At 39.6% G+C, this 16414-nt stretch overlaps 1 protein-coding gene across 8 annotated transcripts in view; it reads left to right on the top strand.

Annotated features, from left to right (window-relative positions):
* LOC102199129 (dedicator of cytokinesis protein 9) overlaps nucleotides 1–16414 on the top strand; it is a 76442-nt gene that overhangs the window by 31603 nt on the left and 28425 nt on the right. For all 8 annotated transcript variants that reach the window (XM_013908333.1, XM_013908334.1, XM_013908335.1 and 5 more), the window contains exons 2-7: nucleotides 174–290; nucleotides 6783–6872; nucleotides 8945–9027; nucleotides 9898–9967; nucleotides 13268–13363; nucleotides 13715–13849. In XM_013908333.1, coding sequence (XP_013763787.1) covers nucleotides 174–290; nucleotides 6783–6872; nucleotides 8945–9027; nucleotides 9898–9967; nucleotides 13268–13363; nucleotides 13715–13849 — 591 coding nt within the window. The remainder of the gene's footprint in view (nucleotides 1–173; nucleotides 291–6782; nucleotides 6873–8944; nucleotides 9028–9897; nucleotides 9968–13267; nucleotides 13364–13714; nucleotides 13850–16414) is intronic.

The following is a 16414-nucleotide window of genomic DNA, read 5'->3' as shown; positions in this document are numbered from 1 at the left end:
GGCATGCCAACAGTAATCTTATTATGCCTGATTGTTTGCATATTGTTACTCGTTTCCTTGATCTCTCTTCTGAATCCATCCAATAACGTCACAGATAGCTTCTTCTGTGCCTTCATGTTACTTGCTTTAGTTTTGTAGTTTAATCCCCAACTGTGTGTTTATGTGTTTTGTAGGTAAAACCAAAGGTGATCGAGCCGCTCGATTATGAAAATGTGCTGGTGCAGAGGAAGACGCAGATCCTTAGCGATGTCCTCAGAGACATGCTGCAGTTCCCCCTTGAGGACTTTGAGGTGAGTGTCTAAACTTTTCATGCACATTTTTCAGCAGACTCGCCATCTATGTTTGCAGAAGTATAGATGGTGAGTCTTGCTGTAGTAAATGTGGCTCTGGGGTTGAATTGCTGGGAAGCAGCTATGAAGCTATGGAAAAATGTTCCACAGCAAATGGTGGTGTGCATCTTTAGTGCTCTGGTTTCCGTTGTTGCTATACACTTCTGGTGCAAAGTCAGGCAGACAGGAGTTAAACTGTCCTCCTGTGTATTGCTGCTAAACACACGAGCTCGTTACATTTACTGGTATCTATACAATATTAATATTTACTCGTCCACTTGCGTGTTTTCTTTTTTGTGTTTGTTTGAAGTGGTTTTTCCTTTGGCCCAGGCGCGGCCATTGTGATGATGGGTGTAGCCACTGACAAAGGCTTTCCTTTTGTTTATATCCTCCTCTGCTGCAGCAAGAGATGGGTCAGGGGCCATCTGTTTAATTGGCTCATTCTGTGTCCCATGTTGTGACAGAGTAAGTGTTATCTCCAGCCACACCGTGCAGGATGTGCGTCCCTCACACTTTCCACGCTGCGGCTGGAAAATCTAAAATGGAGATCTGGCCCAGAGCTGGTACTTCAGGAAATGAGACTTCTTTGAAGGATGTTAGTATATCCTCAGATCTAACCCTACCACTTTGTCTCACATTGCTGTCAAAGCTTTATAGAGTCTGGGCCTTTAATATAACACCACTCCAGTAAGGGAAGTCTTTTTTTGGGTTTGTCTAATGACTTTAACATCTTTTGTCTGAATTCCCACATTGGTTGAAGAATACAGTTATTATTTTTTGGAGTTGTAAATGGTATGTGTATTCCTCAGGATGTACGGGTCATTCAGATTGCTCTGATCCAAAGAGTTACAGTCAGAAATCTATTTGTGTCAACATCCTCTCCTGTAACGGGAACTGCAAAGTACAAGTTTCACCTGGAAAATTTTGGAATGTTTTGGCATTACATCAGGAATTGGCTCTCATTTTATGCTAGTGGAGTTGGTCCTTTATTATCAACACTATACCACCGAATTGATGCAGTGAGAATAAAAGACAAACGTGCTGATACATGTTTCTGATACATGCTGGTATCAGAAACATTTCATGTGTTTCTGATACCAGTACACACCTATGCTACAGTATTACTGGGTCTGTTCATGCTGTTGGCAAACTGATATAGTTAATCACACTGAGAAAAGTAAAGAAAAATATGGTAGTTCTTGTTTATATGAATAAATATAAGATTTATACCATCCATTGTCCAATCCCTTTAAGCGTATAAAAACTGGGGCATTTTTGTGGGTCTTCTTCACTGTAAATGTCATTTTAGTCTGTTGTTAGGTGGTTGCCAGATAACGGGCCACACAATAAACTGGGACTGTTGTGCAGGGACACATCAGTGATATAAACTCAGTTTTGTTCAATTTCAGTTTTATTTATTTATTTATTTTTTGACTGTTTTATCCTCTACACTTATCCTTCTTTTATGCTTTTATATGCAATTCTTTTGCCTTCGTGTGTTTTAATGCCATTCAACCTGTTAGCACTTTTTGGTACCTTGCCATAACCCTCATCCTTTTCTGTTACTTCAGCTTACCCTCTAGCATGTTAAGCACTTTGGTACACCACTGGTTTTTAAATGTGCTATATAAATAAAGTTTGTTGTTGTTGTTGTATCTCAGTCTCAGGTTGTCTTGTGACTGACTGGGAAAAGGGGGCAGAGGGCCGCCCCTCCCTGAGCCTGGTTCGGCCGGAGGTTTCTTCCTGTTAAAAGAGAGTTCTTCCTTCCCACTGTCGCCAAAGTGCTTGCTCATAGGGGGTCATACGATTGTTGGGTTTTTCTATGTATGCATTACTGTTGGGTCTACCTTACGATATAAAGCGCCTTGAGGTAACTGTTGCTGTGATTTGGTGCTGTTTAAATTGAATTGAATGTGGATATGAATTAGGTAGTAATGTAATGAAAATTATACAACATTTTCTAAGTTGTTATTAGTGCATAAATGGTAAAAATGGCCCATTTTAGCTCGAGATACTAGGATTGCAGTTTAATTGGCCGGTACCTTGCTTTTTTGTTTGTTTGTTTGTTTGTTTAGCAGATAAGAGGACATCATCCCTTTTTTTCTTTTTCACTTGTCTCCGTACTTTTCCTTGTAACTGCTTTTGTCCTTTGCTGATACCGAGGCTGCTGATTTGTGGCTGGCTCTGAACACTGTAGAGTTTTAGATTTGTCCACTTTTCTTTGTTTGGATTCCTTTTAATATCCACGTTCAGTTGGGTTAAGTGTTGTTAATTCGACAGGGTTTGTTGTCCAGACATTCCAGTGTCCATTCAACCACTGTTTACTTTGGTGAACTTTGTGCTTCAAATCACAGTGAAATCTTTCCAAGCTAGTGACATATTAGTGGAAGAAATGTGTTAGCATTTGGCTGTGAATGTGAGCGTGACTATTCGCCTGCATTGCTGTCCACGTGTTGCATGAAACGGACCGGCTCATGACACTCAGTCTGTAAACGTCTAGTAGATGGTTGCTAGGCAACATGTTAATTCATAATATCCATAATAAATAAAAGCTAATGGGCAGAGATGTAGTAGGTATACTGTGTACCAAGTGTGAGTGCTGAACTCCTGGTCACTTAGGAGTTTCCTGACAGTTGGATGGAGATTTTCTCTGCTCCACCAAATCTTAATCGAATCATGAGTCCTTACATAAGACATGGGCGAAATCACAAAATTTGAGGGCAAAATGTTTGATGCCCAGCTCTTTGCCACCTTCACTGTGAAACATAAGCCTCCCATAGTCAGTTTTTAGTGCATCTATAAATCCCTTCAGCCTTTAATGGCTCTTTCTTCCTTCAGATGTTGGTGCAAAATGCCCCAAATGACTGTGACATTTCAAGTCATTAGCATAATGAGTACGGCTTTTTAACACCAATACATGCTCAGAATTATTTTTATTTTTAATGTATTTTTTGTCAAAGCAAGGATGCATTCTCTGTAAATGATGTGTAATTGCCAACTGCAGGGATCTTAAAGGTTTCTTTACTGAGCTTTGTGGTGAAATACATTTTAACTTGAGTCTTTATGAATAGCATGTTTTGTTTTGATGTATTTCTTTTTTTTAAGCAAGATTGCAAATACAGGATGATTAATGGTATTTTAGTGATGGCTTCATAGTGTTTTGTGTGATGTAATGAATGCCCTGCTTAACATGATTGCTTAAATGAAGAGTGAACTGGAAATACATCAGAATAACACATTTTTATTTTTAGGTGATGATCCAGTCATGGTTACGTCATCATGCTGTCATAAACTTCTTACTAATCACTATTAAAATAGTTAAAAGTCATTGGCTAAAGATTTAGTTATGACCCAACCTGTGGATTTGGAGAATCATTGCAACCATATATGAACACTTTCAGAAATAATCAGTTTTTTCAAATGCTCAAACAGAACTTGATTTAAGTTACATGGGTTGATCTTCGCATGTGAGATCAGTTTTCCCACAAACCTGCCAAAGTTGCTGTTTGGATGTTAATGGGGACTTGGGTCTATCTGGGGAAAATAACCTTTAAATAATTCCTTGTCACTGGTGTGTATAGCCACAGTTTTAATGATTAGAATATAAATGAAAGCACCAGGTCTGCTTGGTGTTTCTAACTTTGGAATTGACTCTGGATAGAGAAGCGGTTGTTACGGTTTGTAAGGCCTGGCAGCTGGGTGCTTGGTGACGGCAGGACAGCCTTGACTCTGACTTCTCATGCATATCCACGTTTAGCCTGCTGCTATGAGCATAACACGCCAGCTTCACACACAAACAGTACGTTGTCAGGGGCTGACAGGTGATTCTGACTGAGGGGGGGTAAAAAAAGTGACTGATCTTAACATCTGTTTCTGCCTGTTCAGACTCTTGTTCAGGCAAGGTTGTAATCAGCTTTCAGGGTTTTGGGGGAGTTGTGTCAGTGTATGACCAGTGAGTGTTATGTAGAAATCTCAGTCTGCGTAAAGACACTTCTACAGGTCATGAGTCGAGGCAGAAAGACCTCCTCTATCTCTGAGTTATTTTTGTATAAATCCAGTTTTTGTCTGTTTCCCGGTATTGGAAACCTCTATCAAGTCTCTACCTTATCTTATTCCCTCTGGCTCATCAAAAGTCATGAGCTGTTCTTCTGGTAGGCGATGTTTATATCAGCTCCATCTGCTTTTGATCAAGATACTGCTGGCAAAGTGGAGGGAGGGTTGGGTTGGTCTCTCTGTGTGAGGTTCCTGGAGAAATTTGTCCAAGATTAGCAGAATAGGAGTCTTCCTTTCTCCTCAATTTGATATATGCACTTTGTCTAAGGCCCCCCTTCACTGTGAAATCTGCAGATCAGAGCATTGTTCTTGTTTCTTTACTTTGCCGTGTACCTAAGGTTATGGTAACACCAGTGTTCGATATGATATTCTCTGTCAACCATTCCACAGAATGAACAGTATCCTGAGTGGAGGAATTTGCAGCCAAATTCCTCATTTCTGTGGAGGAATTTAGCTACAGGTTGCATTTGTTCCTAAATGTATCTAATGAACATCATGTTGTATTGAAGGGGACTTTAAACAGAATGAAAGTCCAGTGAGAGGTAGGGTCTTCTTTCCAATGGGCCGGTATAAAATCCAAGTAAACTGAGCAACAAGGAGGTTTGGCTACCACTGGCCATTAGAAAAGATTCAGGTTTAAGGCTTTACTGGACTGGTGTCACTTTTCAGACTTGCTGTCCATCAATCATTATATGCAGTCTATACCAAATATTTGCATAACTAATGACATAACTGTCAGCATTGGCATAATTTAGTATTTACTACTAGTGAGTGTTAGTTAAGTACAGTTCATCAGCTTGCTAAGTAAATATTTTACCTGGCGTACATGAAGGCAAGCACATATTTGCACAAGCTCAAAGCACTGCTTTGCTTGTTTTTCAGTCTGTCGGAGCTGTTGGGAAGTGGTCAAGTTCTTGTCTCCAGCTCAGCTTGGATAAAGAAGATTGATAGTTTAGATAAAATATTGATGGGGTCTTATTGAACTTGTCCATCTCCCATAACAATTTGGGGAATTTTAAACCAGAGGATCTGATAATTCTCTGTGGCAACTTGTAGTCCAATTAAATGCTTCTTTTTGCCCACTTCCTGGTTGCCTCTGGCGTCCATCCCTGTTTATTTCTGCTGCTTTCAGTGCAAAGATCATTATCTCCCCTGCAGGAAACATGTGTAGCAGACAGGAAAAGGGAGACTTAAGGTTCACAATTAAGAGCTGGGGAATTTATTGACATTAACACAGTAAGGACTGGATCTAACACCACATGCAAGTTTATAGAGGGCAACAGGGGAGGCAAAGACAGCAGTTTTAGTATTTGTCTTGGGGTCATTCCAGATATCTAGAAAAACAAGCTTTTGTGAAACAACTTCTTTTATCCCGTAACTGCGAAACACCACATTTGACTTATTATCACATTGTGTAGCTTCATTTTAATGAAATCAGATGAATCTGATTTCAGATCTTTGAGGTGCATATTCTTTGAAGGCCATAAAGCTACTAAAAAGAACGCATACAGTATCTTGACGCATTCTCAATCATCCAGGAAAGTAAATCTCCAGAAGTTGATTCTGTTCATCTGGACGTAGTGGACGACGCTACGTCCAGATGAACAGAAATCATACAGTAAACCAATGTGAATACTGTATACCCAGGACTCCAGCTTCAGATTCTTATAACAACTGGGAAACTCATTTTTGGAAACCTCAGTCATATCCAACACTGCTTGCTCTAAAGCAGGTTTTTTTCCTGGCTCAGAGTGAGCTTTTGTGGATTAACTCCACCGATGCTTCGCAAGAGCAAAAACAAAAAGATTGCTTTTTCTAATCAGTGTGAATTAATGTAAAGTTACATAGTTGTTACGCACAATAGTCGATTGACTACTTTATTACATCTCCACAGGTTATTAAAATAATTTTTACATCTCTGCCAAGGATCTAGTGACACGAAAGTCACATTAATCAACCTGTTGGCGCTGTCGTTTTGAGTGTTTTGGCATGCTGTTTGTCGAGCACTAGAATTTGCATCCTTAGTGATCGATAAAAGCGGCTGTGTTGGTCTTGCTTAAATAAAATTAAAAGGCTTTTTACTTTAATTACACTACAGGGTCTTGATTATTTTTGCTACTGCGTTGCCTGTCTGCAGAGTCAACCTGTTAGTCATTAGCGAAAGGCTTAAACACATCCATCAGTAGGCCTAAAAGTCAAATGACGTGGGCAGGCATCCCACTGTGTCTCTGACTTACTTGCACGCTTTGAACCCCAGATAACCTGTGGTCATTTCACAAGACCATTTCAAGTGAAAGCACACTTTTTTTTCAGTTTCAGTTTTGGTCATCCTTTGTGGTCTGCTGTAATCCCACAGTTACATTTCTTCTGACGATTTCAACATTTGCTTTGTTTTCGCAGATTTCAACTTTGAGGAGGCAAGGGAGAACCCTGTACCCCACAGTGCCTGAAAATGCAGAGAGGGAGGCCCAGAGTCTGTTCGTCCAAGAGGTGGGCTGATTTTTAAGATATTTTTTGAAGGACTTTCACTCACAGAGAGCCTGCAGGAAGACACAGTGAAATAATTGAATCCAAATATTGGAAATAATTGGGGGTAATAATCCCAAAAAACTGAACCACTGACAACATTTAATAGTGGAATAGACTCTAAGACCAAGTAGAGCCAATTAAATCATCTTACATGATAATGCATGAAATCTCTTTCTGTTTCCATCCAAACTCTTACACAATCAAAAGTTGAGCAACCAAAATTGGCACACAAGGACATCTCAGGCCCCTGAAGGCTCTTATTTATATCAGACATGATGACATCATTATGTTACCTAGCAACCACCTGAAAAAAGACTAAAATGACCCGTTTATATCCACAAAACTTGAATTATGTCTCACATATTATGATAACAGATTATGAAGCTTTGCAACCATTAACAAACAGAGTAAAAACAGTACTGTACCATGGATATATGCTAGTATATTATATTGAGAGAGATTGCTTTCATACCTGTTGACAGTAATGGTCCAAAAGACATGTAAAGCACACCAAAGTTCATTTGCAAAACAAATGTTTCTATTGTGCACAAAGTAAGTAAGTACACTTAATATGATTGTATATGTATCTTTTTCATGATAGACGTTTGAAAACGGCGTCAGCGCTTCAGGCTAGTAAGAACTTGGTCAATTATATCAGTCATAAACCACAGAGCTATGCTACAGTAATGCTAATTTGGCTCATTACCAATTATATTACCTAATATTAGCAGTTATGATTGTTGCAAGTCATAGCGCATCAGGAAGTCATCAAGGAGCCTCGTTATAGATCATCATTGGAAGCATCGGGACTATTTGTGCCCTTTTTTTCTCAGTAAAATCTATTCATGGTACAATACACGGAAATTAAGTTCGACTAATTTGATAATTTATCAAGCTTCTGTTTGTTCCCTGTCATTAGTTATTACTGTCAGTGCTGAGCCTTGATCATGTCTTGCTGTTGAGTGGTTCAGCCTGGTTTTGGTCAGCTGTGGCATCTTGAAAGTCCAAAAGGGCAAAAAGCAAATAAAATCACAGGAAGTTCACCAGATGTGACATTTTATTGATGTAGTGCAGGATTAATTAAAAATATACTTATCAGTAACTCACAGTTGCTGCTGATTAAAACGATGAATCATAATCATCCAGCTCTAGCCGAGATTTTTAAGCCACACACCAGCTGAAAACCGACAGTTCTCCCTCCGGGTCAAAGGTCAGCATTTAGAGCGCCTTGTCTGAAGTCAAGATACTGACACCTGGTTAAGCGCTGTGTGACATCACCAGGACAGCTGTGGAGATTAGCCCAGTGAGAGCCTCTCTGTTTCCGATTCGCCTCCTGATCAGGTTGCATTTCATCTCCCTGCAGGAGCAGTTCTTGTAAATGGCGTGAGTTTCTGTAGAACAGATACCAGGGAGCTGCACTTGTGACTGACTCTAACAATGAACAGATGTTTTCTATCCAAGGAAAGGAGGACAGCGAAACACTCCCAATTTGTGTTGGTGGACGTTGGATTGTGGCAGAGTCACCGTGCATACACTCCTCCTTTTTTATCTCAAGGAGAAGCTTTAATGGTTGAAAATATTAAATATTGTCCTAATGTGTATGCTAGTGAATTGTCTACTGGAACTTATGAAAGAATTTTTGAAAAGAAGACACTGTCAAACATCTTTGTGAAGCATCTATTTGTCACTAAGCTACTGAAATCGTGCAGCACTGAAATCGTGCAGCACTGAACTAAGTAAGAGCAGGGCTTTCTAAATCTGTTAACCATCTCACCAGCAATTCGGACTAAACGGACTCACATCCTAAGCCTCAAATTCTCATCAGATGGTTCGACAGTTTCTTCAGCTTTATCAAAGTGATGATCCTAGTGGTATATTAGCTTCATGTAGCATGTTGAGATGAGAAAATGGAAACACATTTAGAGGGGACTGAATGACACCCAGTTCAAGCCTTCACATAGCCCTGAATTGCTACCTCACTGTGTCAATGCAGTGCTACAGTGGTCTGTAATTAATTTCTGTTGTCTCCTCAGTGCATTAAGACCTACAAGTCAGACTGGCATGTGGTCAACTACAAGTATGAGGACTATTCAGGGGACTTCCGACAGCTTCCAAAGTAAGTCTATAGTTAAAAAATCCTCGACTCAGCACTACAGTGTGGTTATAGAGGTGCCGTCACATTGTTATGAGGGGTTAAGAAGAACTGCTATGCTATACAGCTGGTTTAAAGCTAAATCCTGCAGTCACACAGTTTTGTTTGTTTTAGCCCGATCACACACGCAAGCTGTCGCCTATTCAGTTTTCTGTGTCTGACAACTTGCGTGACTCAATTAGAAGGAAACACAGCATACAAATAACTGTTGCACACATTTAAAAGACTGTTTCCTTTTCCTAGTGCATTGAGCAATTTCTGAACGCAACCAGTGTGGAAACCACCCTCATTGTTTAGAGATTGTGTCATCACCTCCAGCTTCTCCCGTAAAGAATCCTTATTTTATAACCAGCGTGTTAGAAAATGAGCTGACAGTGACCTTGTTGGTACAACTGCTGCCAAATGTTCTGTCACTTTACTGAATCTGGGGAAGTTGAAACAATGCATCGTGACATCGGTCGCCAGTTTAAAAAATTAACAGTATTTTTAGATGGTGATTCTCACCTTTTGGCACCTGCTCATTTTCCAGCAAGCTGTGTGTGCGTTTCCACGAGGAGCCGAAAAGTCGTTTGTGCTCCTCTTGAGAAAGCCTCAAAATGTAAAATGACTTATTATAAAAAATAGGGAAGAAAAAAATTAGAATGATCTCATCAAACCGCTTCAGTCACACATGCTGGATAGATTAGCAAAGCCATGAAAGAGCCGTCGTAAGTTGTCTATAGTGCTCTGTGTGTGTATGAAAAACCTGCAGGCTTTTGTTGTTGTGATGAATAGATTCACTTGACATATCTCCCCTTGAGCTATTATACTTACACTGTATTTGGGTTTTTCCAGTAAAGTGTCCAGGCCTGATAAATTGGCTGTCCATGTATTTGAAGTGGATGAAGATGTCGACAAAGATGAGGTGAGTTCTTTGTCAGAAGATATGGACGGTGTGAAGAAACCCCCATTGCTTATTTTTAGTTTCTAGGGTGCCTAAAGTTTCACGTACTGTAACTTAGGGACACTTTCAAAGTGAAAAAATCGAATGTGTGTATTTGACCTCTCCCTGATTGTGCTTATTTAACCATCAAAAGACCAAAACAGCACTTAAAACTTAGAAACGTCTATGAATGGATGTTTTTTCTTTTATTCATAAATAATGCACAAACATTGTTATGAGGAGTTTTAGCCACTTTATTAGATACACCTGTTCAATTGCTCATTAATGCAGATATCTGTTCAGCCAATCGTATGACATCACATGACCATTTAGGAATGTAAAGATGCTCCAAGTTACTTATTGAAGTTTAATCCAAGCTTTGGAATAAGAGCAGAAAGGTGACTTAAGTGAGTTTGAAGGTGGCATAGTTTTTGGTACTAGACGGGCGGGTCTGAATATTTCAGAAAATGCTGATATGCTGGGATTTTTAAGAGAATGGTCAGAAAAAAGAAAATATTCAGTGTGCAGAAATTCTGTGGGTCACAGGAGAGTGGTCTCAGTTTCTGCTGCAACGTTTGGAAGGTGGGATCAGAATTTGAAACATGAAAGCATGGATCCATTTTGCCACATATAACACGTAGTATCCATATTCTGATGGCCGCTTCCAGCATGACACAAAGCTCAAATCTTCTCAAACTAGTTTCTTGAAGATGACAACGAGTTGACTGTATTCAAACGGCCTCCGCAGTCAAACGATCACAATCCAACAAAGCATCATGGATGTGCATCCAGTAACTATGTGATGCTATCATGTAAACATGGACTAGTTCTCAGGGAACATTATTGAATCTATCCCATGAAGAATTAAGGCAACAGAGGATCGAACCCAGTACTAGCAAGGTACCTTTAAAAAATTAAAATTAAAAAATAAAATGTGTGTTTGATACCAAATTACATCCAGTGTGTCAATGTGCAGAACAGAGCTCCATTAATGTTTGTAATGCCACTAGTGAAAGTCTGTTGATAGATTCAGGTTTCCTCCTGCACAGTAACAAGGTTGCAATAAAAAGAGATAAAATAGCTCCGGAACTTTTAACAAAGTTTGTGGACTTTTTGATTTACTGGATCATGATTTTGAAAAAGCTGAGTTTGGTTGTCATTTAGTTCTATTATATTTAACATAGTTCTTCAATTCCTTGTGAAACTTGGCAACTGACAGGGGAAAAAAACTAGATGGATAAATGGCACTGCGTGCCAGAGAGAGGCGGAGGAATCCCAACGTTTAATTTGGGTGTGAACTGTTCCTGTAAATAAGAGCTCATGTTAGTTTTTAGTTTTTCGCACAGTTGAGTTTCTTGATTCCTCTTGATGACACGAACCTCACCCTCAAAAATGTTGTGCACTGTTAAATTTCACTTATCCCCACTTACGCCTTTCATGTTTTTATTGTACGGCGATAAAAGGCATTTTTGTGTCTAATAGGTGAGTTAACAGTAATTACAGCGTTGCACGTGCACCATGTATTTTGTTTCACATTGAAATTTAAGGGCTCCAGTGCAACATTTGGACCTTTTTATCCTCTGCTAATTCATGTATGACAGAGTGGGTGTGCAGTCTTGTACAGATTAAACAAGTGCTTGTTGTCTTTGGAATGACTGGGAGGAATTCACAACAAGGAGGCTCATAAGTCACCTGACAGACACTCAGATTTGTTGGGAGTCTTCAAAGCCTTAAAGATAATGCGGAGCTGTTACAGATACAATTGTTAAGGTCACACCGCTTCATAGGATGTATGATGAAGATCCTGACCTGCCCTTGTTGCACAATATGTCAAACTGTGCCTCCTATAGGCAAGAGAGTATAGGAGCTGAAATATAATACATGATCTTTAGAAAGATTTCTAGAACTCAGCGCTGCACAATGTATTTTCCCTTTTAAATAAAAGGAGCTTTGATTGAAAGAAGTGCAAGTCCCCAGAGAGTAAAATCTGGGAAAGGAGGATTGGAAAGACTTCAACACAATAGAAAGGCTCATCCTTCACGACCCACACTGCAGAATATTTTTAAATGGGGAATTTCCTCGTGTAGATGAGAGAAAAGGATATAAAGCCTTCCTGTAAATTTCCCGAAAGAAATCTTCGTGCCTGTTCTAACCGTACATTGAGACCGCATTCAATATCAGCTGTGTAATGTGGTTTATCTGCACTTTGTCTGACTGTAGATTTTTAGTGTGGCCTTTTGAGTTGTTTTTTTTTTTTTTAAATCATGTCCTTGACAAAGTTTTCTCGGGCAAAGAGAGTTCTGAGATCCTAAACTCAGAGACTTTTCTGCTTCTCTGCAGACCTGCAAATGTTGTCTAGACACTGACTAGTGGAAATGGGACTCTGAACCTTTCCAGGTGCTTTTCAGCTCACTTCACAAACTTCCACACTGAAAATATTATAATTCCTGCCAACGCCCAATAAAGCAAATCCTTTTTGCTTTATTGGGCTGAGAGAAGAAGCCGGACTCGAATGATAACATCTTGAAAGCCCATTTGCTCTTCTCATTGTACTCTTTCAAATTTGGAAAGTGTATCTGCAAATGATATGTAAGGCTGATATAAACCTGGACCAAACTATAGAGTTTGACCGCCGTATCTCCTCTTTCATCATTATTCCCCTAATTAGTTTATTTTTACAGATCACGAGAGCGGTGTTTGTGTGAAAGGCGTGATCTCATACAAACCTCCGTGAAGGTTTGAGATGACTGGGCCCATGTGTCACAGATCTGCTATGAAAGCTGAGATATATTTATTTAGTTTAACAGTCATAGTTTGTTTTATGTTCTTCTGCCTTGGTTGTTTGGACTGAGAAAGTCCTACATAGTGCCGGGATCTGTGTCATCTCAGACCACAAGATCAAAGACTTTCTGCACAGCAAGACGGAGCTTTGGCAGGGTGGGGCAATTGGTGACATATTATTGTATGCCGCTTCACCGCAAAAATGTCCAAATAAAGTCGCACAAACTTTTCTTTAGATAAAATCAGACATTGTTTTGAAATGTATACATGATGTGTGTGTGTGTGTGTGTTTTTGGCGCTTTTTGTCTCTGTTTTTTTTTTGTGGCTTTTTTTTCCCCCACACACAAAAAGAAAAGTGAAATGATTTAATTCCTGAATTGGCACATTTGTGCATATGCTATGAAGACGACTAGACTTTAAATCTATATGGCTGGTTAAGATGTATGCATTATCCTTCTGGTGTTATGTAATTGTCTGATCTTGTGTCCTTGTCTCCTGCAGGACACAGCCTCCTTAGGCTCCCAGAAAGGTGGAATCACTAAACAGGGCTGGCTGTATAAAGGAAACATGAACAGTGCTATCAGTGTCACCATGAGGGTAAGGTGGCAATAAAGACCACATTAATTGACTGTATGATTTATTTTTATTTTTTTCAACCCAAGTAATCGATTTTGTGCAAATTTTTTAACATTTACTAGTTCCAGTTTTTCAAATGTTGGGGTCTGTTTCTTTTCTTTGTTTTATATCATGGCACCCAAAATGTTTTTGAACCAAATGAGCACATGACGCCATCTTTGTTGTTTATTTCACATTTTGGAAAGTTCTCCTCATTTTACTATTCCATGTTTTTTCCCCTTCATATGACCACTCGCTGTTCAGTTTAACCTGTTTTAGTTATCTTTTTGCAAATACAAATAATTCTTATTTCCTGTCTTTCTTCTTTTTCAGTCATTCAAGAGGAGATATTTCCACCTGACTCAACTTGGAGATGGTTCTTATAACTTAAACTTCTACAAGGATGAGAAGATCTCCAAAGAGCCCAAAGGAACTATTTTCTTGGACTCCTGTATGGGTGTGATTCAGGTACATTAAGGCAGTGACTGCTAAACCTCATTGACCCAAGATGACCTGCATGCTTTGCCAAACGGGATATCCCTGGCTGCACATGTGGTAGTGTGGCCCCTGGGGGAAAACGCAGTTTCCCCAGAATGAACCGGTATTCTAACGATTTCCTCTTTCCAGTTGTTTTCTGTATAAATTTATTTCTCAGCATTCGGGATGAATCACTATCTGTAACAGGCAAAATTTGAACTGAAATTATTCTAACAGTGATGCGCTGCTGCTGAAAAGTGAGCCCGTGAGAGCTTCTCTTCTCCACTTCTATGAAACCTGAGCTCGCTCTACCCCAAGGTCGTGTTTTTCTGCTGACTGTCAGCTGTTGAAACAAGGTGAATGCTGAGGTCTCGATTCTAAGCACTTTCCCCGAGCCTCACAATCAATGCCACGTGCTAACAGCTGAATGTAGGCCAACGCTCACTGGATGCATTATCATCTATCTACAGCGTGAACAGATGGAAAGAACCTGTTTTTTACCTCTGAGGCACCCAGCTGGCTGGGTTACCTCAAGTGTAAGCTGAGGGGAGTGTGCAGGATATTTGAATGCTTCAAGATGTGTGTGGGTTATAGCGGCTGTGCCATTCCTCGGGTTTGCTGAACCTCCACGTCGCCCAGTTTTCAACCAAAGACCCCTGCTCGTATAATTGCAGCTCCTGGCTCAGTCCAGCAGCTTCACTGCCAGCTTTCTGAGCTCATTTTTAACAGAGAATCTCAGTAATTAAAAAGAAAAACCATTTGAGGCTATTTTTAAAAAATCATTGTGTGACTAAAAAGCTCAGCGACAAATCCAACACACTCAGTGTTGTTGATGTGGACTACTCCAAACTGGTCTCAAGAGCTGAGATATAATGGGACCAGATTATAAATCAGTGATAAAGAACATTTCATTTGATCCTTTTTTCTTATGCGTCTTACGGGAGTGATTTAAGTACTGCGGTTATTTTGCGGTCTTCTGTTCGCGAGTGTTAGCCAATCAGAAGAAAACTGGCTTAGGTGAGTGGAGACTTAAAGAGAGAGGAGCTAAAAGGGTGTTTTTTTTTCCCACACATTGGATGAACTGAGGGGCTTCAAGGCCAAGTATGACCAGAAATAATGACTACAATAGGTCCACTTTAATGAATATTAAAGCTAAACTGCTTTTCCTTGTTTGATGATTTAAGCTGGCCCAGATGAAGTTGCTCCATGAGTATAACTGCAGTTTATTTTAACGCTGCAGCTTAGAGATGCTAAAGAGGCTTCAAGCTGAGCCTCAAGCTGGTCCTCCACTTTGTAAAGACGCCAACATACAGTCAAACACACACTGCATTTGTCATATATCAACTGACCAGCACTCTCTTTGTAATAACAAACAGCTAAAAAATGTTAAGTGTTCTATAACTCAGTTTTCCAAAAGTTTTCCTTTCTGCTCTCTTCTTTCTTACTCTTTAAAGTAAGGATACAGAATCATTTTAAGGACCGTCGAGTCAGTTTCCCTGAGTTGAGTCTCCGACCTCAGGTGATGACACTGGTTAAGTCTCTTTATCAGGACTCTGGTTTTATTTCTGTCCCAAACACCCCTCTCTGTGTTTACTCAGCTAGTCTGCAGATATTGTCTCTCCCTCCCAGTCACTCCCACTACATTGCAGGAAAGCTGCAGAGATAACCACCATAACACAATCCAGTGACTGTTGACAATAATAAAATGGCTCCTCTATTTCTCTAAAACAAATTCTTCTGGAGTCGTTTATTAAAGTACCCTAATAAGCATCAGACCTCAGAGTCGCTGAGTCATAGACAAACTGCAGCTCAGTCAGCCCTCATTGGTTCTGAATGGGCTTTAATAGAATAACACGAAAGCCCAAATGAGGCAGTGGCATGAGCCTTTGTGGCTGTTTTGAGGTCATCACTGGCAGAAGGGCTTTGTTATCCAGATGTAAATGCTTCGTCCCTCCATAACTCACGTTCCTTCCATTTGCTCACTGCAGCATTTAAATTAAATTTGAGTTTAGATGCTTACATGTTTACCAAACTTGGACTCAATATTCAAATATATGCCAGGTCTTTATTTTTGAAGGTTTTAACTGTAGATTACAATGAAGTGAGGGTGATGGTGGAATAAGAGCAACTACTGCCTCATGGGGCCGTGTTCTCTTCAGAGAGGGGGGTGAAACATCCCTTCTGCCATGTTCACTATGTTCACTACTGGATGTTTGATGTTTAAAAGTGAAAAATTAAACTCAGTCTGTCTGTATGAGATTCCACTGATCCAATCTATTCAGTAATAACAGGTCTTTTATTTTTCTATCGTTATAATTTAAATTCAGTTTAATACATTTTTATTTATATAGCTCAAAATCACAACAGTAGTCTCAAGGTGGTTTATGTTACATGGTAGAGACTCTATCATAATACAGAGAAAAGGCAAGGCAAGTTTATTTGTATAGCACAATTCAACAACAAGGTGATTCAAAGTGCTTTACAGAGACATTAGAAACAAGAACAAATAAAAAGCATGATTTAAAATTGATTAAAACAAGCAAATAAACTAACTAA

The sequence above is a fragment of the Pundamilia nyererei genome, unplaced genomic scaffold (genome assembly GCF_000239375.1).
Source record: "Pundamilia nyererei isolate P.nyererei 1_Seehausen unplaced genomic scaffold, PunNye1.0 scaffold00009, whole genome shotgun sequence".
NCBI lineage: Eukaryota > Metazoa > Chordata > Actinopteri > Cichliformes > Cichlidae > Pundamilia > Pundamilia nyererei.
The sequence above is the reverse complement of the archived record's forward strand: the minus strand, read 5'-3'. Positions and strand labels throughout refer to the sequence as shown.